This window comes from Chroicocephalus ridibundus, chromosome 6 (genome assembly GCF_963924245.1).
Source record: "Chroicocephalus ridibundus chromosome 6, bChrRid1.1, whole genome shotgun sequence".
In the NCBI taxonomy this organism is placed as follows: Eukaryota; Metazoa; Chordata; class Aves; order Charadriiformes; family Laridae; genus Chroicocephalus; species Chroicocephalus ridibundus.
This window is the reverse complement of record NC_086289.1, coordinates 14,529,079-14,556,224: the sequence shown is the minus strand read 5'-3', so window position 1 is coordinate 14,556,224 and position 27,146 is coordinate 14,529,079. Positions and strand designations below refer to the sequence as shown.

At 38.9% G+C, this 27,146-nt stretch overlaps 1 protein-coding gene across 1 annotated transcript; it reads right to left on the bottom strand.

Moving 5' to 3' along the window:
- Positions 1–1,913: 1,913 nt before the first annotated feature.
- PCGF6 (polycomb group ring finger 6) lies at positions 1,914–27,140 on the bottom strand. Its single transcript, XM_063338385.1, has 11 exons — positions 27,045–27,140; positions 26,086–26,496; positions 24,736–24,835; positions 23,256–23,352; positions 22,617–22,672; positions 21,755–21,814; positions 21,033–21,141; positions 17,213–17,240; positions 14,065–14,163; positions 7,719–7,805; positions 1,914–3,539 (listed from the first exon to the last, which is right to left on the bottom strand). The coding sequence occupies exons 1-11, from the start codon at positions 27,138–27,140 to the stop codon at positions 3,483–3,485; spliced, it is 1,200 nt and encodes a 399-aa protein (XP_063194455.1). The 3' UTR covers positions 1,914–3,482.
- Positions 27,141–27,146: the final 6 nt, after the last annotated feature.

Genomic DNA, 27,146 nt, shown 5'->3' with positions numbered 1-27,146 from the left:
TATGGAAATAAGTGTTAAGGGTTCTCCTGACTCATCCGTGCCACAGTCTGGAGGCAATGCAGATCAAGTTTGGGTGCAATATCAGCAATCAGAACATAAATGACAGCCATACATTGCCACCACTGTGCCCCTCCATTTAGAGGACTCAGCTGCACATCTTGCTAGTCTCTTGAACCTTCTCTGCTTATTACACTAAATCTGCACTAAACACAAAGAAAACGGGCAGAACGTAACCAACATGATCAACCAATGACCATGACTCGATTGTAGCTTGATTCTGCATCTGTAAGAACTCCTGACACTAGGGCTCACCATCTCCTCTTGCTGGGAATTAGCAGATCTGTAAAGCAACTCAGAATTACGCTGCAGTACAAGTAGTATTTAATTAGGATCCATGTTAGCAGTGGCATCGCTAAGCAGGCAACCAGAAAATAAAACCAGAATTATTTCATCAAGTGAAGAAATAACAGCGTCTACAAAATAACGAACAGGTGCAAGCACACCTTCCCTCACTTCCAGAGCACAAAGTCGGCTCATCTCCCATGAGGGCAGAGATGCCATCCCATAGACCGCCTGTCGTTAAAGCTCTTCTATCATCAGGACCAAAAGCGACTGGAAGAAAGCCAAGGTTAAAAGGAGACCAAAAGAACTAAAACAGCAGCAGGAGAGCCGAAAAGATTGGCACATTTTAAAGCAAGCAGACTGATTATCTTTATACAGGAAATCACACAGCCCACAGATGAGCCTTGGCAATAGCGAAAGGTCACCCCCGCTGCACACTGACGTGCAAAGCAGAGCCCCAGGGGGTACTGCGGGCGCTGGAGAGCAGATGAAACGTCAGTGCCTTCAGGGTATGCTTTAAGGTGAAAGAAAGCAGGATGTTCAGCCAGGAAAACTAAGCTAAGAATATGCTTTCTGAAAGCAGGTGAGGAATAAATAGAGAGAGAAGAGGACAAACGGGAAATAAGAGGTCACTAAGCATTCATACCAAAATATCACAGGCAACAGATCTTCAGTCCTCCTCATTAAGCTACTGAAAGAATGAAGTAGGAAGTCTTGGCCTTCTGCATTTTAGCTGGCATGTGATTTACCCTACAGAAAATCTCTCTTTAAAGATATCCAGAAGCCCTTTTTTAAAAAAAACAAACACAAACAAACAAAACAGAACCTGACATGAACATCAGAGCCAGAGGCAGCATAGTCATCTTGAGGCTATGCAAGTCAGCAGTATCCTATAACGACATTAATTTGAATTAACTATCAGCTTCTATATAGCTATTTAAACTGCAAATAAGACCTTCTGTAGACATGAAGTTCAAGCCTGGACTAGGGGAGAATTTGCAATGTAAAATGTGTCTGATTTTACTGCTGATTTTTTTAAGCATAGAGCTACATATACAAAACAAAGCCATGAGTGATAATGAGACAGGAAGTGGCAGCAGGACATATACAAGCCAGATGCCTTGTATAAAGCCAGGACGACCAGAGCAGCAGGGAAAGATCTGGTTCACAGGGGACTTGGTAACAACAGCCATAAACATGAATGAAAATAATCTAGAGGTGGCTTTGACAAACAGATGTACGTATTGAGGAAAAAAGGGGTCCTGTAGCTACATAGGATTATTTCTCCTCTATCTGTGTTGAAAAATCATCTTGACATCTTTACTGAGCTATTTCTCACTGAAAACCTTGTAAAAATTAGAGTCCCAGAAATTCCGTGTTACTCCAGCTCACAATACCGCAGTTAGCTCCAGCGGAGATTGTGGTATTAAACTACCCTTCACCACTCAACATCCTAATTGAAATTTGTCATTCTAATTACCCCGAGCACATCCAGCAGTTTAAATATCAACTGCCATACCTGAGGCTGACACAGGGAGCATGGCATAGAAATACGAGAGCTCAATTTTAAATCGGCTAAAATAAAATTTATTTTACTGTTACAATATATAATCTCTTATCAACACAACTCACAAAGTGTTTACAAAATAATATCATTTTCTGCTGCATTTTAAACACTACTTTTATACAAACTTTAAAGGTAAAATAGGATTTTGTAGCTAGAAATGTTTTTGTTACATTTTTTAGAAGCATCACAAGAATTACTTCAAACAAGACTTTTTCTTATGTGTCGTCTTCACAGACAAAACTGAACATTTATTGTAAAGACCCAAGGAAGGATTCATGAAAGCTTTCTTTAGAGAAAGGATGCCAGTGAGCAAATGCATTTGAGCTAACTTAGGTGCTCTGAAACGCCTTACAAAGGAACCTCCTCCCTTTCCCTATGCTGACTATAGGGAATGGCGGCAGCTTGACGCATAACGGTAGCTTTCATGAATCCCCACGTTGATGACCTAGTATGCAGTAAGACCGTAACATACAAAGCTCTGGTCCTTAATGCTGTGCAAGAGACCATGGAAATCTTAAAACAGAAGAGAATTTGAAGTATTACAGTTGTCACAAAACCTAGTATTTTAATGTTAAAATTGAAGTTACCTAATGTCCTCCGTGAATCTGGTAGTAACAGGCAAGTATTACATTACTCAACCCAGGTCTCCACTACAATGCACTAATATACATTTAAAGAGTGGAAAAAGCTACCATTTTCACTGCTGCTAGAAAAATATGTGCTAAAGTGAAAGGATTTATGCTCCTGCCAGTCAAGTCAGTTGACAGATTTTACATGACAGCAGAATCAGGCTGACAGTGATTATTTTACATACAGCAAGCAGGTAGAAAGAGGTGCTACTTTTTTTTTTTCATGCATAGTTTAACCAGCTTACAGCCAGCTCATCTCCATTAAGACTAGAGGTGCACGATCTACCATTTGGTTTAAGCCAAACTACCAGCAAAAATATTTCCAGTGCAAACAAAATTGTTTTTCTTCAAGAAAAACAGCTAAATTTAATGCTACTTCTCAAAAAACAATGCTTATGATGCGTGATTTTCTACCTATTTTGGTCTGCATTTCCAAAGTTCCTTCCTCTCCCTAAATCGCATCCAAAGACAGATGATCACAGTACACTTATTATTTTTGTAGGCAAAGACTGTCTCCTCCCCAGAGTAAATTGTACTGCCCACTGAAGATCATCCCTGAGAGCACTGTTCTAGCTAGACACTTAGAAAGTAAGCAATACCTCATATCTTAGAGGAAAAAAAGGCTGTTCACCCTGTAAGAACTTGTGGTTTTAGAAAGTAAAAAATGCAGCTACTCCGAGCATTTAAATTCCCTGAGCTGAGTGAAATTTGAAGACAGTAACTTGTAACACAAAGCATAGCAACATCTATAGCTGTACTTACAGATGCCGTAATTTTTTACAGTGGTAAAGTCAGACCTTAAATTACAAGCATACAGCAGTTGTTGGTGGTTCTTTTTACATGCTTCCTATCACAGGAAATACGATGGCGTTCTTTGGTGAAAAACAGCAGTGAAGAAGCTTGATGACTTCGGATTCTTTTGCCTTCTGACATTCTAGCAATCCTTAAGTTACAGTTAGTGGAGATACTACCAGGCCATAGTGCAGCACAAGTAAACCATCCTAGAGAGACGAGAAAGAAACTGTATCATCATACCACTTCACTTTCTCCATGAGGCATCTCCATCTCTGTCTGGTATGACCATCACTGCACTGCAGAACCCCAGCTTCAATCTCATTTGCCTTTTTAAACCACATCTCTTCCATATTGCAAACACAAGTTTTGAAATATCAAGGCAAATAATTATATTCCCCTCTCCTCTTTGAGATGGAGATGGGTGTGGGGGGAAAAAAAAAAGTACTTATACAATAAGAAAATGGTACAATGTATTATTTCATGAATGACTTTTCAAATGGTACATTTGGCAGTAGGACATTTAAATAAAATTATCTATCTACACAGGAAATATCCCTGTTAAACCAAGAAGAAAAGCAAAATGAAATACGATCCTTTCTGCAGCAAAACTCTTCACTGTTCCTTGCCACACATTTGTGAACCTGACCTAAAAAAATGTAGAAAGGATCCCACCTGCTACACCCAGCTATAAACTTTAGAGTGGAACTGACAGAAACATCACAGTATATACATCTTTTGATGTTATAAGAGCAGCAGCGACAAGAAGTGCCACACTTTCCAACTTCAGTATCCCCACAGCAGACTAAAACACTTCCATAACAGATGTGTGCTAGAGGGTCACAGTAATTAAGTTCGGTCACAGCTCTTACTGCCTAGCTCAGGAGAGACCAAAAAAATTCAATGGCATTGGGTTACAAAAAGGTGAGTGTTACAAAGAGAGCATTGTAATTTGCAAGACCTCTGTGCCAGGGGCCAGGGACATAAAGGAAGCTACTCTTTTTAGCTTTTCCCATGTGTGAGCTTATTATATCCATCAGTGATACAGAGCTCCAAGGCCAGTTTCAGACAAGTGAAAATAAGTAGCAGCTTGGATCATGTTGCATTCATGCAGCATAGGGGAGGAAGGGAATACAGGGAAGAAATTCTATTCCCATATAGTTAACAACAAGTTTCCTTCCTCACCTACTGGATCAAGCTCTTAATTACAGGCAATCTCAACGCTTGGTAACAAAATTGAGCCTTTTAAAAATTTCTGTCAGTGTCTTTGATGTCTCCTTGCAGTAAATTTCACCAGTTCTACACTGTTTTAAAAACTGAGCCAAATTGCTTCTTTTTATATAAATACTGTGCAGCAAATTTTTAATGCTTTTGCCCTAAACAGAGCTAGAAATCCCATTTCTGGCTAATTAGAAATATTCAACCAAACACCCAATTTCAGAAATGTTAAAATATCCTGAGATCTACAAGATTTATTCCTGATTTATTTTTTTTTTAGCCTACTATCAACTACTCAGAAACCAACATGTTAATTGTTTACATACAACTGCTAAAATAAGTTGCCTATTTACTCCAATTAAAACAACCCAAACAGGTTACTATCACAGGCCAGTATCAGGAACTGACCTTCCCACACTTGCTGGAAAGGCCCATAGTTATTCAGAACAGCTAAAACTCTGGTAGCTTGCACCTGTAGGAGCATTTAACCCACTGAGGCTCTAAGGCATCACTTGGTAGGAAAAAAACCCCTCCAACAACCAAAATATTCACAAAACCAGCCTTGAGCATTTAAGAATCATTTAGGAGGAGTAAAAGCTCCTCAAAGTTTACAGTGATTACGTCACAGAAAAATAAATCCCACACAACATATGTCATGCTGCTTCGCATTGGAAGAAACCCTGCCAGTGTAAATGCTGCCAAAGAACGTATGTTAAAATTAATGCCTTTGGCAGAGAAACTTATCCGCATTTTTTAAATCACTTTTCTCAGCAAAAAGAGTAACTGCTGACATGAATGAACTTCCAAACAAAAAATGTGATTCAGAAGAGCAGTTATTTTTCTCCTTTAACAGTGACTGTACTCATGCAAGTAAAAAATCCCAATGTTTATTCCTTTAAATGACTTTGTATTGCATAAGTAGCCACTGAAACGATTTTCTTAGCATAAAGCATCTACAATGAACCTCTGAAACTGCTAAATGATAATGGCAGCGTTGAAGGCGTTTCAGCATCCTGTTGTGAGCTGTTAGGTGTATTCCAAGCTCCAACACTGGTTTGGAAAGGCTGGAAGGTTATGATGGCAGAAGATGCCCTTGGAGCTTCCAGTTCCTGTGTAGCTGTAGCCTCACTGGGCTAGGACAATCATGCCCCTCACTGAATTTCAGGTCTTGGTGAAAAAGAAACAACCCTTACCATTTTTAGACTTGACCTATCCATCATTAATTTTTTTTTTCCTGGATAATTATCTAAAACCATTTTCCAATGTATTTTAATCCTAGAAATGCATTCTCTTGATTTCTGCAAAATAATATAAGACTATAAAACATGAAAATGTCACAATTATTTCAATATCAAAAAAGCAGCAACTGTTGTTTATTTGCAGTATTCCTACTGTAACTACTTTACATCCTAAAAGGTTTCATAACAAAATGAAGAAAAATTAAGGATGAACATGATCTTTCAAATTTCCTGGAAAAAATTACTATGAAAGCACAAGACTTTACAAAAAGCAATGAACTTTTTCTGCTTGTTTGCCCAAGAGAGCAGGCTTGCTAGAATTCATCACTAGCATACTGATTTTGTAATAATGAGACTTGACACATCACTGGAGAACATATCCCGAGACAACTGTTCTCCTTGTGGAGCTGCTGACTGGTACTTTGCCACTAAACATCAATCAGGCAGACCCAATTCTGACAAGAAACGAAAGACACTAGATTTCAACTTGGCAGATCCATTTCTGACAAGAAATGAAACCAATGCAGCTTTCCTTGAAGTGCTTCCCCAAGAGCATTTTTCATAGATGAAAAGCTCTTGTGCCAAGATGAAGTCTAAAAGCATGCACTATACCCCTGGATATCTCACTGCTATTGAAGCTTTTAGTAGAGGGCACTTCCATCACTATGTGTTGATTGCTATATTTACTTACAATGCTTCTAATGTCGTGAGCTCAAGTTTGTTACCAGTGCCAGCTTCCTTTCGGTTTCTATCGCTTCCTTCCCGAAGTGGGTTAGGTTACATTTTCCTTTTTTCTTCATATAAGTAGCCAAGACATCAAGTATGGCATTTATTCCTTTTGACTACAGAAACTGAGGTACACACACTAAAGTTTTTTAATGTCTGCCAATGCTAGCATGAGCCACATACATCTGCCCTGGCTGTGAGGTCCCTCCTAGTTACTCAAATTGGGTACAGCTGATGCAATGTCCAAGATACCTCGAAATCAGCTCTCCACTTCTTGCCCCTGACACAGACGACCTGTCGTAGCATGTAAGTGCTCAGAAGAAATTTTGTATGTAAAAGATTGTCCATGTGTGTGAACAAACAAGTCAAGAGAACTGAATTAGCTATTATTTCAGCCCTTCTGCCATCTGTTTAGATTGCTATTCAAATAAAATACCAATCTAAATCCTATTTCTTCCCATTGTATTAGATTAAACATTAACTTTTCAGACTTCCAAGTTTCAATGAATATACAGTTTACCATTCATCATGATTCTACGTCTATATCTTACTATGCACTGGGCAGACTATTTCATTGGTTTTCTCCACTTTTATAATAGGAAATAAAGACACTTGGAAAGATCCACAGCGAATTAAAAAAAAAAAGCGCTTTCTTATTTGCAGCACCAGGAGCACTTAATACAGTAAGTTATCAACAAGAACTAAGCTGGCTATATGCTCATGCTATGACCAGGACCGGTATAATAATGCATCAAGCATATTAATTGCGTTCATTACTCTGTATCTTTGGTTTGTGCTTTTATGAGCAAGTTTATTCCCCTGATCCAGTCAAAAGGCTAGCTTCATTTGGGATGCTTCAGTCCTTTGATTTCTTGCAGAGATGCAATCACCAGGGAAGGAAAACAAGGAATGTTAATTGAAAGAAAGGCTAGTATAATTATCACTGCTAAGATAGCAACTTGTTTTGGAGTAGGAAAAAAACCCCACAAAACCCTCATATCCAGAACACCATCACACCATCCAGAACATTCTTAGCACATGGTATACTTTTCAACTCTATTTGCAATATAAAAAACATTTTGCATAAGCTGGAGAGATTTTCCAAGCGTCTTCTTCAGACAAGTTGGTGCTACCTGATAGCTTAAGGAAGAAGTCTTCTATTTTGAAATAGAAAACCTGGAACAAAGCCCCCGTTGCCACACATACCTGTACTGCACTCTCTCCTATGGCTTGACGAATTTCCCTTAGTGTCTGGTAGTGTTCTAGCAGGTGATCACCACATATTATGTCCACCTGTGAAAGAACACAGACACAGTCAAAAGTTCAACCTACCTTTGGACTAGCAAAACAGAACCTACGACCTTTAAATTTGATTAGAAGAGTTCAATTCTACCATGTTAGACACTAAAGGCATCTTTACCTTCGTTGTCCAAATGTATTTAGCACGCATAGCCCTACTGCGCTACCCTAATGCCTCCCACCCCATGCCCCTGACCTGGGGCTCACTTCTGGAACAGAGAGGACAGTTTATTGTTTCACTCCCAGTTTAGTGCATCCACTGAAAAAAAGCTGTTTAGTAATAGCTGTGATGAATTTAATGGGAATTTAGACCATGTACTAAAACAATCCCACAAACACCCAGAGTCATTCATCAGTTGCAGAAGAGGGCAAGTTGTTTGTGCCACGGACAGAAAATAAGCCATTGCTACTCTCATTCTTGAGTGAGAAAATACGTGATTAAGTCTGCTTAATATGACTGTTTGGAAGAAGCGTTCTAACTGAAAAGAACAGCTCACTGTATGCCACTGTCAGCAACTACTTCATACAGGTCTCCTTCAAAATGCAATCAATACTTCTGTGATGCAAGTGACTCAGCAATTGTAAGCAATATCCTCTGCTGCAGCTAAACTATGTCAATGATGTCTGCAATTCTGGAGGAGGCAGTTTTGTTAAGTAACTACCCACAAAAACAGTAATTTGGGGGGAAAAAAGAAATCATAATGAGGTATTCTGAATTCCCTGCCTCGACTATTATGAAAAATATGCTTCTTTATAAAGTTACTATGAATTTACTGTACATAGCATAATTCCAGTCTCTAACATTCCAAATTAGAGCAGCTAACACAGCATTGTGTCTCTTTCAACTGCAGCTTGGTTAGTTTCCTTAGAAGCAGTTTCTAGATATGGAAATGAGGGCTCTTATCTGTGAATGACAATGACGAAACCTCAAAGTTAAAGTTAAGAGCATCGACAATGAGCTGTCCCACGGCTTTCTGCAAGCAAAATGTCTAATTTCTGCCACTGCAGTAGTCAGGGAGCATACTGCAATATCATTACGTATTCTCTTATATGTCCACTTTCCACGACAGGGTGCACTCTGTGCTTTAGCTATTCAATTCCCTTGATTTATGCTCTTCTGCATGCTGACCCACTATCTCTCATTCTTCATGAAAAGATTTAGGAAGATTTATGCCTCATGCTGGCAAACTGCATTGTTCTAGGAATCAGGAACACAAGAATTCTACTCCTTAGGGGCTCAAAATGGGCTAATTTACTTCACCATCTGTATAGTATGAGAACGATGCAGAATACTCCATTTGCGTTAGGCTGAATCTTAATGTGCAGAAGATGTAAACTGCTTAGTATTCCTGCTGTTTTTAGCTTCTAGGAGGAAACCAGCAGGTAAAAACTAATCTGGATGTAGCATTACATGTTGATTAGATATTGATCCATACATACACACAAATGTATATATTTAACATCAACATTTGATGTGTTTAACACAGAAATTGAAAGAAATATGTTTTTTTCTTTTTGAAAGGTGGTTGCAGTTATTTCTGCTGTTTCCTGTGCATTCTAACCTCTACAGTTATTACTGCAGCAAGACAGACATGCCTGCTTTGCTTTCCAGTGATATGAGTTAAATTACTTTTGCTTTATAAGCTTATAATTTTTATACCATAAGGCACTGAAAACGATCATGCTCCCACTGAAACATATATACGTACACGTTGTATATATTCTACAGAAATAGAAAATCTAATCTATTTGCCCAATATAGGATGCAAATAGACACAGTGACAACTGCTGACAATCTTTCAAAACAGAATCAGAATGCTTGCTTGAAAATATCCCACTGCTCCAGTTTCAAATAGTCATCATTAAAGATCCAGTGTCTTATAAATTGAGAAGAATTTTTCACCATTTTTGAGTGCTCTGAATAACAAACGCCTAATTTCCTCATGCCAGCACCAAAGCCTGAATTTCTGCCTGATAATTCTTATGCTAGGATTCATTCTATAAGGACAAGAGAATAAAAGACACAATGAAAAAAATACTAGTTCAGTGTGAAAAATCAGTTGTGAAATGTGTCTCAGAGGAATCCTTGTGCCATACAGGAATTAACATATTCCATTACAAAAGAAGCGCCAGCAACACAAGTACTATGAATTTACTACAATGTCAACTGACTGGTAAAACTGAAGCCAACTAGTACTGATAGCTAGTGAGACAGAAGTGAATATAGTTTGACCTTTCACTGAAAGGAAACATGAAGGTGCAGCTGTTGAATACTCAGTCAATTCTGTTAAAATTCTTATTAAATAAAGTAGCCTTTCCATTATGCCATTTATTTTCTTTAGGTGGCATGTTTGCTATTAGAGCTATTTCTCTAAAAGCCACAATAACAGACAATTATAAATTAATACTCACCAAGTAAGACAGAGATAAAAATGGAAAACTTTCATCCCACGTAAGATTCATCTCAAGGGGGAATTTGGCCCAGAAAGCAGTGGACCTCAATCAATAGTTTCTATGACAACCCATACTATCCAGGGAAGGATCAGGAAAACACAAAGTTTTAGACACTGACATAAGTACTTGGGCTAATTATTCAAAAAGCTGACAAAGCTTTCCATTTCCTCTAGTTGCTATTTAGTTTTCAAAGGTACCAGATATTTCTATTACAGGGTCTAAGACCGGCACAAAGAAACTGCATCAACAACTACAGTGCATGAGCACAGACCTTCTTCCAATCTTTCCCCAGGCTGCAGTTTACACACACACACACGCTTTCAGGAATGCACATCTGATTATGGAACATTTCTATTCCGTAAGCTACATTAATGCATTTAGACCAGCCAAGTTGCAAATCTTTCATCAGTCTCTCTCTCGCCCTTACAGAATGAATGACAAGAAGTGAAAATGATGCTGCAGGATGACTTGAAAGGAAATAACACATTCAAGAAAACTTCTCATTCCCTTCCCACCCTTCAGCAGAACACAAACTATGCAGATGTGCATCAGATATCAAAGCCAATCACCTAATGGATTCCTAACACCATAGCCTGTATTAAGTTCAAATTCAATGTTAACTACTTAGATATTACTAGCAATTCCAGTTGCTCAAAAATTATTTTCACAAACACCCCCAACAAATTCCAGCAAGAACATTCAGGAGAGACCTTGTAATTAGAAATATATATATAAGCACATACAGAAAATTAATCATTGTCCAAAGCATAGGGATCAAAACAAAGCACCAGAAAGAGTAAACTACAGCCTGTCAGCTGAAGTAGTAGATAAAAATAAATGAAGTCTTAACCTTTCAGATAAACTAGGAAATTTGAATCATAATTGATTTGCAAACTCAAATACAGTAGTCTAAAAATAATTTGAGGCCTGAGATTAGGAGAAAAGAAAAAACGCAGTTGCTTCAAAACTGCTTTTTAGACTTTTGTATATACCGTCACAAGTCAGATGGCTTATTTCACATTTTCATTAACCTCAATCCAACCCACTTGTGTAGGTTAATGAAGAAGGGCAAACGTTAGCTAATATTATACATGACCAAATTAAGTCAAAGAGGTCCCAGTACAGTCAGTAGTTCAGGAGAATGGGTATCATACTTTTATCACTTGGTCACTGAATCAGTTGTTACAGGGAACAAATAAAACATTCTCAAATAATACTTTTGCTGACTGTTAAACTGATGTTCAGTAGGAACTCACTGCATTCACAAAATAACCCCACCTAGTGCCCTTACTAGAAGTTTCAACAATGAAACCAAGAACACAATTGGTATACTGAGGAATGAAAGGAGGAAAGAGACTGTGCCCTCTTTCGAATCAAATCTTTTCAAGTCCCAGGTAAGGCACAATTAAACACTGTGGCAGTAAGGTTTCTGTAGATAAATGTGGGGAAAAATACTGCAAATGCAGTGCATTTTAGCTCAATAGTCATAAATGCACATTTCAGGCAAAGAAATTTCCTAGTTTCCCAGGGAAATCTTTTTCTTGAACTCTAGTCCCAAACTGAGTGCACCAAATTCATGTCATTTTATATAAAAATTGATTATTTTAGATAATGAAGAACTGGAGATAGTCAGAAATCAAGACTAAAGTAACATTAGAAAGAAAAGCTTATTGTCCTAAGTTACTATCTATTTCTTCTTTAACATACTTTGGGGAAGTCTACAGGAAATGATGAACCACTGCAGTCCTCAACTCTCTTCCAAATTTCCACAGCAAGCTAAAAAAGCAGCCAAGCACCCTCTACATTTATATTCTTTGCACATATAGTTTACAACCTATTTTCTTAAATTCTTCTGTCTGTGCTAATTTATATTCAGGTTCTCCCTAATTTTGTTTTACAGTTTCTGTTTTATTAGCCATCCTGGGAAGCTGAAGTAAGACATGATTCATTAGGCTTATTAATCTTCAGTGACATCTGACATGCCTTTCACTTTCTGCATCTTTACCAAAAAACCATCAGCTTCAGTTCTGCATACTACAATGGGAAGGTGACAGCTCACTACATACACTCCTTTAATCTTAAATCCCCATATGACAAAGAAATTATCAATCAGGATATAGAAAATACTTCCTGCTTCATTTACCCAATTCTCTAATCTTTTAAAAATAAGCCTGAATATCTTCAAGAAATCAGTCATGATTTGTGGCATGAAAACTGCAGGTTTCCAGAGACCAAAATACTGAAAAAAAAAAAAAAAGGGGGGGGGGCGGGGGGCGGCAGGGAGCAGATCACTTAAGAGAGGGAAAAAAAGCAGCCAAAGGATCTGACTACAGAAGAAAGCAGATTTAAGATTTCTTTCAGACAGGCAGGGCTTGCACAGAGAGACCAAGACATTAGAACTAGCCAATGACCATGCCTTACTCCAGAATGGCAAACTGGATACTAGCATAGATAAAGTGCCTGGGTCAGCATCAAGCAACATCTTGAGAAAGGAAGTCTATGAAATCGTCATTGGCTTTTGAGACACAGTAACATTTACCCACTAACAGCGGATCATACCCTGTCTGGGAAGTCCAAGCAGAAAGTAACCAATGGGGGAAAAATTCTCAAGTTATGTCTGTTAGATGATCGCAAGATTGCAAAATCTGAAAGACATCCAACACACAGGCCTAGCTTGATTTTGAAAGATGAGTAACTACAGTTTCCATTACGGATGCTCGGTGTTCCTGAAAATTGAGATTCTGATGTAGTACTTAAGAAAACCCAACAAACAAACAATTCCTTCCCCTCAAATAAACAGTAACTCAATTAATGCAAGAAGTTTCTCTAGTCTCATTTTGAGGATACTTTTATTTGTTCAAAATATCGAGTCAGCACCACCTCAAAGCTACAGAGACTGAGAGGAAGCCAACAAATGAAAATACATTACTTCCTCAGAATGATGAATAATTTATATCTGATTTGCTTTGCCACCACTGAAAAGGTAAGTGACATGAATAAATAGTCATTATTGAGGCACGCAGTCATGCTGTAGTGTCTCAGACAGTTACTGCTGTATGAAAACACAACCTTAACTCCAAAGCCAGCACTTAACTTCCACCATTTACCTATTCACATCAGCATTGTCTTGATTTGACAATAACTGACAGATTTAAGAATCGTTTATACATTACAGAACTCCTGCACCTTCCCAACTGAATGGCTGCTGAAATACAGTGAAGAATTGAGAACTGGTTTTGACATGCAATTCCTACCAAAATGGTCAAGAAATATTAAGTTAGATTCTTCTGTACTGTATTCTGCTCCTCTGAATTCTTTTTTGGCGGGACATGCCTACATCTGCATTCATACCTTTCGTTTTCACACATCCATCCACAGTATCATTCTTTCTTAGCCCTTGTTTTTCTTCAACATTCAGTTTTACTGTTACTCAGCTCCCTACCTGTCTCTGTCTTCACATCCTCCCACACTCACACATTTTCCTGTCTATATACTCAGTTTTACCGCTGAAACAGCAGTATTTTGTAGTTTTGAATTTCATGTGCTGAAATCTTCAATGGAACTTGAGAAACTCTATGCAAATAATGAAGTATTATAATGAAAATTTAAACATGTTGCGAATTAGTTACTTATTCCTTGCAGATCACAACATTTGAAGTGTTTTATTTTTTAATCCTTACTGCAGTAAAAACCCCTAACATTACTTCTAGACTCTAACAAACAATGGAAATGTTTTGTCTGAAGCACAGGCACTACATTGATCACGCTGTACTTGTAAGTCCCACTACAAGTGGCATACCTGACAAGTAGGGTCCAGATCCATTTTTCTTCTGAGGAATTTCTCCACATGTCCAATCGTTGCCTCCCCTGAAACACGCACAAACTTCTTTTCCAAAGGCTGCAAAGAATAAACGTGAGATTTTAAGACAATGTACCTTTTCAGCCATCATCCTTGATAAACCCCAAACCCAGGTGGACACCCAATAACAGAGGGAGACAGCTTAAATTTTTGTATCCTTTTCTGATCTACTTCCAGATTACCTCATAGGGAAAGGAATAAATATGTATTAAGACTCCAGGTTCAAACTTCCTGCTGTTTAAAACAACATTTAAAAATAACTAACTACTGACTTCAGCCCCATTTCACTATTGAAGTATCGGAGAATGATATTTGCTATTAATTCTGCACAGAAATTAGTATTACACAGCATGTTAAGAACCTCTCCCCTCACAAGCATTTACTCATCAGAAACACATGAACTATTTCCCACAGTTTCTTTATTTTCCCCAGATCAGGCTTGGGTACCAAACATGATTCGGGTAATTAAACCATACTGCATTTTGTAACGCAAAGAGCTTAAGCCCTTTAGCGTTCTAGAAGTATTTCTATATTATGTCTTAGGCTGGAATCAACTCAATAGTCCGTGAAATTCCAGAATCAATTGAATTATACTACTATACAGAACACAAGGGCAAAACTGGTCTGAAATCTTTTTGTATCATTTCTAAATACTTTCACACCAAGGACTGCAAAGACAAGACATTTGTTATGCCAGCTTCAAAAATTTTAATAGGTTTCTCTTCTACGGATAAAATTTTAAACAGCTGACTGGTGATATGGGCAGCTAAGCAAAGAGGCACAAAGGCAGAGCAGATGACTGCATTCAGTGTGATAAATGGATTTTCTTTTGTGTCAATTAATTGGATTTTTATGTTGACTTCTGAACAGCTGCGATTTATTATCCAGGTTCATCATATTCTTTCAATTTGAAAGAAGGTTCAGAGGGTCATGGACTACACCCTTGAATTCAATCATGAATTTAAATACGTATCCATGATAACTGTAGTTTTGGAACAATAGTTTGATTTATTCACGTACAAGAGCTAGAAATGCCAGTCAGACCTGATCTAAGGAACCATGCTGCTGCACGCTTGCTGATGCTGAATTTACGCTTGCAGCATGTATAAATCACAGTTTATGGCCACAGACCTTGTAACCTGTTCTCTCCCTGCCCATGCCCACTTGAAAAAAAAAAAAAGAAAGAAAAAAGGTTGAAAACCCTTTATATATGAAGTTCAACATCTAGTTCAGAAAAATAAGACAGATAAACAAGTCATTAAGGACAGAGCAATGCCAAAAATGGATGAGAATGTTTTGTTTGGTTTTGTTGATGGGTATGTTTTGTGAGAAGTGGATATGAAAAGGATTTGAAAGGTTGATAAGTAAACCCCTTGGTCATGAAGTAGAATAAAAAAGCACGAAGACACAAAATGTAGTGAAGAAAATAAGGATAGAAAGGAAGAAGAGATACAGTGAAATGGGGGGGGGGGGGGGTAACACACAGCAAGGAATTTGAAAGTGCTGTAGAAAAATACCAGTTGAAAGATGTGGTATTTCTTAAAACTCACATAGATGATATAGAAGTCTAAATATGCACATAACCTGAGTGGCACTTTACTCTATGGATCGGATTATTTGCAGCACAGAACTATTCACCATGAGTATTGGTGGGCAGCCTTTCACCTTCAACATCCTCAGAACGCCAGAGTTAAAGTGAGCAGGAATATTTATGGCTTAAAAGGGACCACCCCGCTACCCCCTCCCCCCAAGACTCCCAACCGTTTACACAAAAAAAAAAAAATCCCTTTCCTGAAATGCTGGGTAGGTGTGGGGGTGCAACAGATGAAGAAAATCAACTGTAGACATTTTCAGGACACTGCCCAGCTTCTACAGATTAATTCTGATTTAGGAAACTATATTCATATTTCAACTCTTTGTGAAAATTCTTTTTTCTGTATCTGAATGTTTGAAATTTCCTCCTACGCTCTGCTATAACAAATGTAATTACTATTAAAAGTAGTATGAATAACTGCAATCAAATTGAACAGTTCGGATTTGTGCCTGAAAACATATTGGTTAGAAAACAACTCAGCTGAAAACATGAAGGAAATTAGTAAAATGGTACCATCAGGACAATTCACATGTAGGTTACTAACATGCTTTTTACTCAAAATCTTCAACAGTAAAATCTTCCTAACTGTATCTGTCAGGTGTCTTTTACATTCTATGTGCCATTCAATCTTTTGGGTCCTACAATTCCAATACAGTGCAAGATTAAATGCAACACATACTAAGTAATTTTATATTACATCTCCTTCTTGCCTTTGAAGAGCCTTGTTTTCCAAGTATTTAGCCAAAATAGTGGAATGACACACTTGGAGCATCTCTAACTCCAGCATACGAAATCATGAAGGAAGCAAACAACGTGCAGTTCCTCTAGGAATCTGTACCAAAGCAGCACAGTAAGAAGATCCATATTGGAAGAAGAGCCATACTTTTTAGCAAGGATCAGGAATGCTATTTTTTTTTTAGCACTGTTCAGACAGCAGACCTTATTGGTGAAAGGATGGAAAAAAGAATAAGCTTTCTGCTGACTAAGGAAGTATATTGTGCTGTCCAGACAATTTGTATATTTTTTTGGTTACGTTTAAGCACATAGCAATTTATTACACTATTGTTATACCTCAGGCTATGTTTCCTCTCAATAACCTATGCAAGCTTTCCACTAGAACTAGATAAACTTCAAAAACCAATATTTTAGACAATGCCTACACCTTTGTTCAGGATTCCAATGAAAGCCATAGTAGCGCACCTTTTGGAGAGATGCAAGAATAACAAGCTAGAATCACCTAGGTGAAGTTTCATCAGTATCATTCCCATTCTCCCACACAATTAATTATGTAGCCTCAGAAGCATTCTTTTACTATTCTGTGATGCTATGCAATAATAGGTTTGAAAGTACACTGTAATCCACGGTTGGATATTACTATGCTGATGAAAGTTCAGGCTGCACTCAGTGTAAGAAAACCAAACTAAATCAAATACATTCAGGTTATACATATTTCTGAAGTAAATCATAAGAGAAAAATTCAAATCACATCTGCACCTTAAAATTCCCTGTGCCTTCGTTAGCTCTGAAAAACAAGAGAAGAGTAAACACAGTCAATATTGCTAAGGTTAACAGTTATTAACACCCTAAAGCTCTTTATCATAATAGTGACTTATTGATTTAGTGGTCTGGTATATCAAACTTATTTTTCAAATCAAGCTCCTCCTTTCATTAAACTAACAGATGGAATAATATCAGACTGAATTTTTATATCTTTTTCTCCTACCCTTTATTTGGTACTCCATTTCTCTTGTGAATTCAGCTATTTATGACTTTAAGGTTTGTCTACATGAAATGGAAAAAAAAAAAACCAACACAGCCTGAAACCATTTTTATACATAACATTAATTTTCATAGGAATAGTCTGTAACATTAATGCTGCTTCAACACCCATACTTCATCATCCTTGATATTTGGAACTTTAACAGACAGTACCTAAGAAGCTGCTGACAGAATGTGCCCAACCACCAAAGAGGCCTTCTGGGCCAGTTGTTGGCCTTCCAAACTATTTATAACACAGGATTAATGCTAATGCTTTCTAGGAACTCAGGAAAGCAGCAGGTGTTTCTCTGGAAGGTGAAATACACACAAAGATGGGAAATGACCAAATTCCCATCTGGCTTCAATAGAGTTTCATTGATGCCCAGTCTAAGCACATGATCTACTACTGATCATCCGCACTCCACACCTCCACCTTGTAGTGCAATGCATAAATGTCTCAATGAAGTAAGCACTGGAGAGGGCAAAAATCAAACACCACAATAAATTGACTATAATTCTACTGATCATTTGATATAGCAAACAAATGTATTTGTAATGATTGTGCAGACCACACATTAGCATGGCACTTCAAGTTACTGTAACAGAGTAACTCCACCTCTAAGTATGTACCAGCTATCAGAGTTAAGTAAAATTATCATCAAATTCTGCCACTGAAATGAAATTTAAAGTTACTAACACACAAACATAGAAAAGCTTTTTCGCAACAGCTGTCATTTTCTTTGATACAGTTCCATAGCCACAGGCAATTAGATAATATACTCCAAAAACACAATACAGACAGTCAAACTTTCAAAGTAACAATTTCTGCTGCCTAGTCCAATCTTCCAAGTTTTCTTTACCCAAAGAGTTTTCTTAAAGTCTCATCGTCAACATAAGCTCTTTGATTATGACTTTGAAGAGGAAAATATATTAACCTTGAAACATATAAAGAATAAAAGAAGAACAAAGGTTAAAAAAGTCACTAAAATAAATCACAAAGTAGATGCTGTTAAGGCATCATCCTTTTTTTGGTTAGAAACATACTGTGCTTCCCTCCATATACATAACAAGAACACTGTGAACAGTTTCACATAGCATAGATGGTATTTGCACAGTATTACCTGTTTTGCTGCCAACACTGGAATGGAAGCTTGAAATACCACTACCAGAAAAACAAATACAACAACATCGATTCAAGGGCCACCTTGTTTCACAGACAGGCAGACACATATTTACTAGTTTTGAGGTCTAAGTTGCCTAACATCTTCCTTTTGCTCTGAAAAAAAGAAAAATGTATCTGCTGAGAATCATGGCAGGGGGGCAGAAGTAACCAGGAGACTTTCACAGTGGAGATCTAAAACAAAGTACTTTCACTACAATGAGTTCAAACTGTTTCTAATCCTGTAGCCAAGAAAATCTACGTAAGCTTTCCTATAGAGTAGTGCTCCAACCTGAAAGGGACATCCTTGGAACTAAAATCTAATTCCTGTTTTTAAAGTAATTTTACAGTGAAGTTATCACTGAGGAAGATGTAGGGCTGTTGGTATAAAAGCATGCTCCTATACCCCTTCACTCCATATGCTCTCTCTGCCACCTGCCGGGCCAGCACAGCAGTGGCCAGTACCCATCACAGGTCCTTCAAACTCATACCTAGATGCTAACTGCGGTCACAGGTATAGTCACAGCCAAGACAATAAAATAACAGCATATATGCTCCTAACCCAACATAAATGTAAGGTGAATAGCATTAGCTTTACTTTTTTTCTACCTGGTTTTTAGTCAAAGCATTTTATCTTATGTCTGTATTTATCCATTTAATCACATTTTACTCAATGGGGTAAAAAGCATGCCTGAGCCCCAGGTCACTGGGAGCCTGTACTAATTACATCATGTGTTTTATACCACATTCATTAAAGGGAAAAAATCCTTTATAAGTACAATTAAAAACTATATTTAAATTAAGTTTTTAGTGTACAATACACAACGGTCACAGGCTGAAGAGCTATATAATATCTTTGCTTTCCCTTCCTGTTCGACACATGGCTCTTGGCTTTCCTTGTGGCAAGCCTGCTTTTAAAGCAAAAGCATTAATTTCCTCAGTCTCATTTCTTCCAACACATTAATATATTTCTATACCATCCTACTCTGCAGAATGGCAGTGTAATACCTTGTTTAAAAAGAGGAACCTAAGACAGACTGTGCTGAAAGGTAACCAAGAACTGCAAGCGCTCAATTTGGGACATCCAAGATTGGATTTGCCTGCAGAACACTTCATACTACAGTTTTAGTCATGACTCCCACTGCTTTCACCTGTGCTTGCGAGCATTCAGCACTTCTGCAAGTCAGGCACACAGAAAATGAGCAGTGAAATTAAGTCATGTATGTGGATTTGCAAGGACATTCTATGGAACAGTCAGGGATTGATCCTCAGGTTTAGCTTGAAGACCTTCTCTTTTCTTCCTGCAATCCCACTTTTCATCCATTTAAAAAAATAAAGAAGCAATGTAATGGGCAACACTTAAAAAAAATAATAAAGTGGCCAACAAACCGAAAAAAACACACAGTATCACCTACCTGGCCAAAATTTCCCCATGGAGGAAACGTTCTGTATTCTGAATAAAGTAAAACACAGTGGAAACACTGGACATAACAATATGAAAAGACTAGGACGTGACGTCTACAAAGAGTGATGCTGAATCAAGATGGTATGCTTTTCTGCCAGTATTTCCGAATTTCTAATGGCTTGACTTTACATCATTTGTGTAACAGTTCGCTGTGATTACATGTTGGAGTTCTCTGAACACTGTGTTCAGGCAAAGCCAGGCCAAAAGCAGGCACAACCTGGGTAGAGGGGTAAGAGTTGCAAAAGCCAAGCTGCTTCCCCCGCAAAAGAGGTTCTCCACTGTGCGGTGCTATCAGAGCAGTTACAACTTCCAATCCTTTCTCAGTTACCCTCTTTCAATCACTAACATATAAATCTGCACATGGCCAAAGCAATACAATTTCTCCTTCCTGTGTCCCTGAAAACAGCTCAGTTGTTTGGGCTGGATTTCCCCCTCACAATCCATTGGCTAAAAATAAGTCCTGATACAAAAGCTTCAGCGTAATTCATTAAAGTCTGGGAAACTGTCAGGCAAACTTAATAGTAGACCACATTATTACCGCCACCTGTAATATTTACAGGAACACTACTCTTGCTGTCTGGGTTGTACTTGCAGTTCCTCCGAGCAAGTCCTAACATAGTCAGCATTAATGGTACTGCCACCTACAGGGATTATGAAGTTTAAGAGACAGGTATTTCATCACTCAGTTCACTGAGACCACATTACTTAGTTAAAAATAAAATAAAAACATGCAAGTTTTAAAACTACACTTTTTAGGAAGCTGTTTTCACAGGAAGACACCTTACACAATTATCTGCATCACCTAGCTATGCAGAGCTGGCTGTCACTATTGCACTGTAAGTTCAAACGAGGAAGTGCCAGCAACAGTCCAACACACACAAGCAGCACCCCTCACATCAGCCACTTGGCTCTTACATTTGCTCACAACTCACCCAATGAACTCCAGAAGTATGGAGATGTCAAGTTCTGGTGGGATCCGGAACACGGAGCCCAGAACTTTTCGAGGTCTTCCTCTGCTCACTGGAACTGGCTGTGGGACAGCTAAAATATTCAAATAGATAAAATGCAAATACAACTTGAAATAAAAGCAGCCCAAGACACTAACATGCACCAAGAACAGATAAGCTCATAAGGAAAAAGAGCCCATGCAATTCACCCTATTTATTTATGACTAAATCAGCTCTTTATACGTTTCATGCTGTGTATCTGAACTAGCATTTTAATAGCTTTCAGCATGGCACTTCTCCAAAGAGCTGTTTATTTGATAGTAAAACAAAAAATAATTAGAATAATCCCTCATCTGTCAACAGACTTCGAAGTTTTATTTTTACTCCTTTGTAACATCTATTATTTATTCAGGGCCACAAAATAAAATTAACGCATGTTTTATATATATTTCCTGGTTGTAGACAAAATATAATTTGTTTAAAAAAAAAAATCAAACCACAATCTGAGTTTAAGCGCTGCCAGTTCCATCTATTTTTCTAATCTGAGAACTGTGACAAGTTACATTAATCAGACAACCAAGAATCCCACGTTTCCAATACTACATATCTTCTTCAGTTGTGAGCTAATATTTCAAGGAAAGCCCTTAAGAGTAAATGGTATAGTAAATATTTCCTTAACAGTGTCCTCTAAAGTGACTATAGCTCACCTGGTTTGGGCACTTCTAATCCTCTCTCTTTATAGAAGTCATGCATTTGTTTTTTCTCTCCTGAAAAAAACCAACCACAATACAGAACAGATTGGAATGTTATTTCAGATGCTGAGAACATCCATAGTTTCCAATGATCAGAGCACTAAAAACTTTCCAAGTTACTACAAACCCTCCCCATCACTAGTATTCCATATGAGGCTGGGACATTTAACATACCCAGACTAAGAGCTTATTAATAAAAACTGGGAAGAAATCAGAGAAACTGCCTATAAATCATACTGAAATAGCTGCGAAAACTAGTATCCTGCTGGCTGGCCTTACTATTTTTATACAGTCTGTAGGCTGTCATGACTCTATTTTTGTACCATCTATAGTCCAAATATATCATTCAGTCCACCCAGTTTCATTGGCTCCCAAAGTTCAACGTAAATGACATGGGACAGTGAACATATTAACACATTTAAAATCAGAAAAATAAATGTGGCAGTGAGGAAAAAATAAAAGCATTTGAGAGAATTATTCCTAGCAACTTTTTTTCAACTAAGCAAAGTGAACTTATTAGATTTAATGATATTTTCTGCACTTATACAAAAATAAGGCATGACTATGAAGTATTATCTGGATGTTTTATCTGGATACAATTATAGCCGTGTTTCATGAGATAGCGTACGTACTGCTATCCATAATACCATTTAACAGCCAGAAAGATGCCAGTTGACACAGATAATTCATTAAAATTTATAATGAAATGTTACAAAACTATTTTAAAGAGTCCAGATAGAAATGGGGCTTTGAATTACTGTTTTCTGTTCAGTCTTTTCAACCTCTAGATGGTAATAAAATAAAGAAAGGGACTTACTTTCCTCCAAATTGACAACTAATTTATAGACTATGTCTTGCAGTTGTCGGTCCAGTCTATTAAAAAGAAAAAAAATGAAAGCATCTTTAGTGCAATACAGAATGGTTTTCAGTAAACTGCAAGAGATGCCAAATACATTGTCGAAATATCATGTACATAAAGACTGACAGAGCAGCAACTTCATATCTGTCTAAATTCATGTCCCGATAGCAGAGCTCTAACAGAAGAAGCCATGTAAAGTTAAAAGCACTACCCTTCAAGAATTCATGAACAGTTCAAGAAAATAAAACTCAGTTTTCAGAGCTAATAAGTACACCATGCCAACAAAGCTTTGTCTAAAAGGAAATCAAAGCAAATAGTTAAGATCCCATATCACCTATGACACCGAGAAAATGCATAAAAATACCAGGGGTGGGGGGTAACAAACCCTAGAAAGGGATACAAACCAGGTAAACCAAGAAATTTGAGTATTTTTATCTTGACTATTGAGATGAAACTTATATAAGCAACAAACACAATGCATTCCTCGGAAGCGTTCCTTCATCTGAAGTCAGAAAGCACAAGTCTGCAAAACAAAACATTTATAAGCAGCAAAACTTGAAAAAAAATAAATCTATAAAAATGGCATGAATTTATTACCTGATATTATAAAGGGGCTGTGTCTGATGTACAACAATATTGCATTTTGGACATCTGTTGCTATAGTAGAAGTGTCTCACTATGCAGCTTTTACAAACTGTAAAGAAAAGAAACCCCATAAAAGTCATGTGTCCATTATACAATACCATCTGTTTAAACAATAGGAGCAATTACACACAGACTTCTCAAATAAAATTCGTCAGCCAAAACAAAGCAAGTCTTTCAACTTTCAAACTCAAGTAAACAGCAGTTCTCTGTCTGTACAGGATACAACACTCCTGAATATTCAATTAGGAGTATTCCTACAAATAATCCTAATCCAACTGATGGCACGTGTTCAATATTGTAATTATGTTAGCCAGAACAAGAGCAGAGCTAAAGCAACAGAATACTGACTGCTGCAGACAGGTTTGCTAAAAAGCACCCAACAGTTTCAGTAGAACCACCAAGGTATGAAATTATAATTCTGCCATTTTCACTGCATTCTACTTGTACTTTAAAAATCTGGAAAGAAAGCTAATGAGTAGAAATATCTATAATAATTAATTTACTACCAAATCAGCTCAATATCAGCCTGAACACAACAAACTTTTCCAAATTTACAAGGAAACTTCTAAGAGATCACCACAGTTGCACTTGCAACATTATGCTGTTGATAACAACAGTTGTGCATTTTCCTAAATTACAGACTTCACTGAATATTACATGGTATACATCCAACTAGTAAGAAGTGCCCCCTAAAAGAAAAACAAGACAAAACAAAAAAATAGAAAAAAGATTAGTTTTCCCTCTATGTAGTGTTAGTGGCTGCAAGGACTAGGAAGCCAAAATTCTTGGATTCAGGTGGGAACATGGGTGAGTTTGAACGTGAGCTTCACAGAAAGAGTTTTATTAGCTTAGAGAGAAAACAGTTCTGTAGCAATGGAAAAACTGTTAGCGGAACACGAGGACTGAGGGGAAAAATAACAAGATAACAACACTGAAATCAGGTTTTTATTATCCATCCATTTCTACTCATCAGGTTATAGACTAAATGTTCCATGGGTGCATATAACCATTTTTGTTTCTGAACTGGTATTTCCACACAGCCAGCTACCGAGTTTTGTGAATTTACAAGCTCGTATCAGCAACAGTTTAAAAATCTCTCTAGTTCATTATGAGCGGGGCCACTCAATTTCTTTTCTCAGTTACATACTCAAATTCCTAGAGCCTACATAAAAAAATAAAATAACAATAAAAAAATATGTAGTAGCTCTAGTTTTGTTTTACTTGGGCTTTATCTTTCCCTACTCTTCTTCCCTCTTAAACTGGGAAACTAAGCTGATTTCATCATTTTCTGACACTTAAAATATCCAAATATATTTTCCTTAATGAACAGAATAAACATAACACAGATTCATCTCAAACAGAGAATTATCTTTGTGAAGCCAGAACATCTCAACAGCAACCAAACTCTTCATATGACAATACCGATACTTACAGGTGTGCAGACATTCTGTAATAGTTGTAGCATCAATAAAGTAACCTTTGCAGATGGAACATAGGATGTAAGGGGTCAATTCTGCGAGGTTTATCATACGCTACAAAGAAAGAAAGTACTAGTTTGAATACACAAGCTAAGCCATGAAATTTCCTGGTTGCAGCTTCCAAAATATCAAAGCCTTAAACCAAGAACAAAATCTGGATCAACATGCTACAGAAATGTTTTTTTCTAAGAGGTCAGTCATTCCTCATATACAGCTCTTTTCTAAAGACTTTTATCTAGTCTTCTAAATTGACCTTTTTGTGAATGGAAATGCAATTTGTTTCATGAATTTCACATCTGAAAGGCAGACTAAAACCAATCCTTTTGGGATAAACTCTTTAACAAACTATCAAATAAACCTGAAGCTTAAAATGGATACTGGTAGCAAATAATATCATAATTTGAAAAACACTCAGTAAGCATTTCAGGGCCCCCAGTCAAGTGGGCTTGATTAATATCTAGTGCTGCCTCTTATTTCTACACACAGTTAGGGATTATACAGATACATATGGATGCAAAGACTGAAATTTCACTGCTCTGAATTCTGGTTATGAAGTACTTTTATCAGGAATGCATACGAGCAATTTCATAACTACTTTGCTGTCAGAAGTCTGCTATTTCAAAAAAGAACAAATGCATTCTATAGCAATAATCTGAAATCTGCCTGAAAGAGGTAACACATTAGATTTTTACATTCTGTTTCCTCTCGTCTCAAAGCCAGACTAAGGGGCTTTCTTTCCCTCAACAACACCATTAATTTTGCCCGAATGCCACCGTTTAGCACTCTCTCAGCTACGCCAAGAGTTTGTAAGAGCTTCATTTAAATAAGACTGATTAAGTGAATTTGGGTAATAATAAAAAGCCTGTTACCATGCAGCCTATGTTGCCTAAGCAGGTATCCAGATTTGCACCTGGAAGTTTTCAGAAGTCCCCAAAAGCACGTAAGTTCAAGTCCGCTGTTACAGGACCTGCATGAAAACCGCCGACTGCTGCGGACGCCAGGCCTCACCTGCAGACGTTACCTTTGGCACCCGGCAGCCTGGCGCCCCGCCACCCCCTGCCCTCCTCAAGCTCATGCCGCCCCCGCGGTGCCCTGCTCCGCGCCGGAGCCGGCAGGTTCCCGCGGTCGGGGCCGCGCCCGCCATCCCGGCCCCGCCACAGGCCCCGGCCGCCCCGCCATCGCGGCGGCAGCCAGCACGCGCCCCCCACCAGCAGCGCGGAGCACGCCGGGAACGGGGCCTGGCGCGTGAGGGGGCCGTTGGGCGCCCTCGCCTCAGGGGCCGCCCCGCTCGCCCCCCCCCGCACCTCCCGGTCGTCGTCCGAGTCCAGCTCCCCGTCGTCTGTCCCGAACCGAGCCCCGGAGTCCCCCTCGAGCTCCTCTTCCTCCATCTCCTCTTCCTCGTCGTCTTCGTCGTCGTCCTCATCGCCGCTGGACTCCGAGCGGCTTCGCTCGAACTCGAAGGGGAGGGAGCGCGACCCCGAACAGCTTGGAGCCCCTTCCATCTCCCGGTCCTCGTCGGCCGGGCCCGCGCCGGCTCCCTCCCCGCTCGACAGCCCCGAGACAGCAGAGCCGACGTCCACCTCCATGTCCGCGGCTCGGGGCGGGGAGCGGGGCAGACGCGGGACCGGCCACCGGCCGCCCGTGGGGGTCGGCGGGAGACGTAGTCTGCCAGCGTCGCCCCCCGGGGCGCGTGCGCGGCGTTGCCGCGGGGCGCGCTGGGAATTGTAGTTTTAGCGGACGCGCCATTGCACACGAGCGCCAGGACTCAGCCCGCCAGCGATTTTAATAGTGTGCAGCACTCTCTTCGTACTGTCTTTTTACACTCGTCGTCCCTCCAGACAAGAATTATGTGACTCGCTAATGAAGCACAGCCAAGCGTTTATTTTATCGCGAAAGCGCGTCAATCACAGGATACCAGTTTTATTCCAAAAAGATATTAATTCTCTAGTGTTAAGGAACCTGTATTTGCCCAAGATGAATAAAAGCAACACAAGAAACGCCTGGAAAACTAAGTGACCCAGCCCTAATTAATTTAATTCGGAGCACAGCCTGTAAGGGCATACACTCCTACAGCCATCCTGGGTCTGCTCTACGGAGGGCACCAGTTATTAACGCCAAATCAACCTGTTTCTGGATAAGGCGAGCACCGCTGAGCTCCGTGATTCACACCCGCGCAGGCACCACCCAAAATTACGCTCCCTTCGCGCCAGGAACACCGTAGCGCAGCGGCTGCCTCGCAACCGCTCCGACCGCCTCCCGCTACTCCCGCTGCCATAAAGCGCGCCTGCCAGTGTCGCAAAGCGAAGCCTTGGTAACCAGTGCTGGTAGCCGTCATTTGTCCTGGCTGTCGTGAGGGCATCCGCGC